The sequence below is a fragment of the Neoarius graeffei genome, chromosome 16, assembly GCF_027579695.1.
Source record: "Neoarius graeffei isolate fNeoGra1 chromosome 16, fNeoGra1.pri, whole genome shotgun sequence".
Classification (NCBI taxonomy): domain Eukaryota; kingdom Metazoa; phylum Chordata; class Actinopteri; order Siluriformes; family Ariidae; genus Neoarius; species Neoarius graeffei.
This window is the reverse complement of record NC_083584.1, coordinates 28,531,405-28,531,677: the sequence shown is the minus strand read 5'-3', so window position 1 is coordinate 28,531,677 and position 273 is coordinate 28,531,405. Positions and strand designations below refer to the sequence as shown.

The window sequence follows — 273 nt, the reverse complement described above, 5'->3', positions numbered from 1 at the left end:
TCCATGAAAACCATTTAATAAGTCTTCCAAATGCAAATAAATTACATGCACACATTTACACATTATACACGTTTGTTTGCTTGTTTGTTTTTTCTGTGACTGTCAAATCAGTACATTGCATATTCTTCAGAAAGGGGGGAAAAAATTAAACATCAGTCCGATACAACCGAGTATTAACACAAATTTCAGTACAACGTTCCTGATCCGAGAACCAGAGAGTGCTGTAAGGAATTGGGAGCCTGGAGATGGGAATTCACCGGGCCGCCGGAGGAG

General features: G+C 39.9%; 1 protein-coding gene across 1 annotated transcript in view; it reads right to left on the bottom strand.

Moving 5' to 3' along the window:
- The window catches only part of dlx5a (distal-less homeobox 5a), a 1,830-nt gene continuing 1,557 nt past the window's right edge, over nt 1-273 (bottom strand). Inside the window, exon 3 of the mRNA XM_060942049.1 lies at nt 1-273. This exon is cut by the window's right edge and continues 227 nt beyond it. Coding sequence (XP_060798032.1) covers nt 186-273 — 88 coding nt within the window. The 3' untranslated portion in view covers nt 1-185.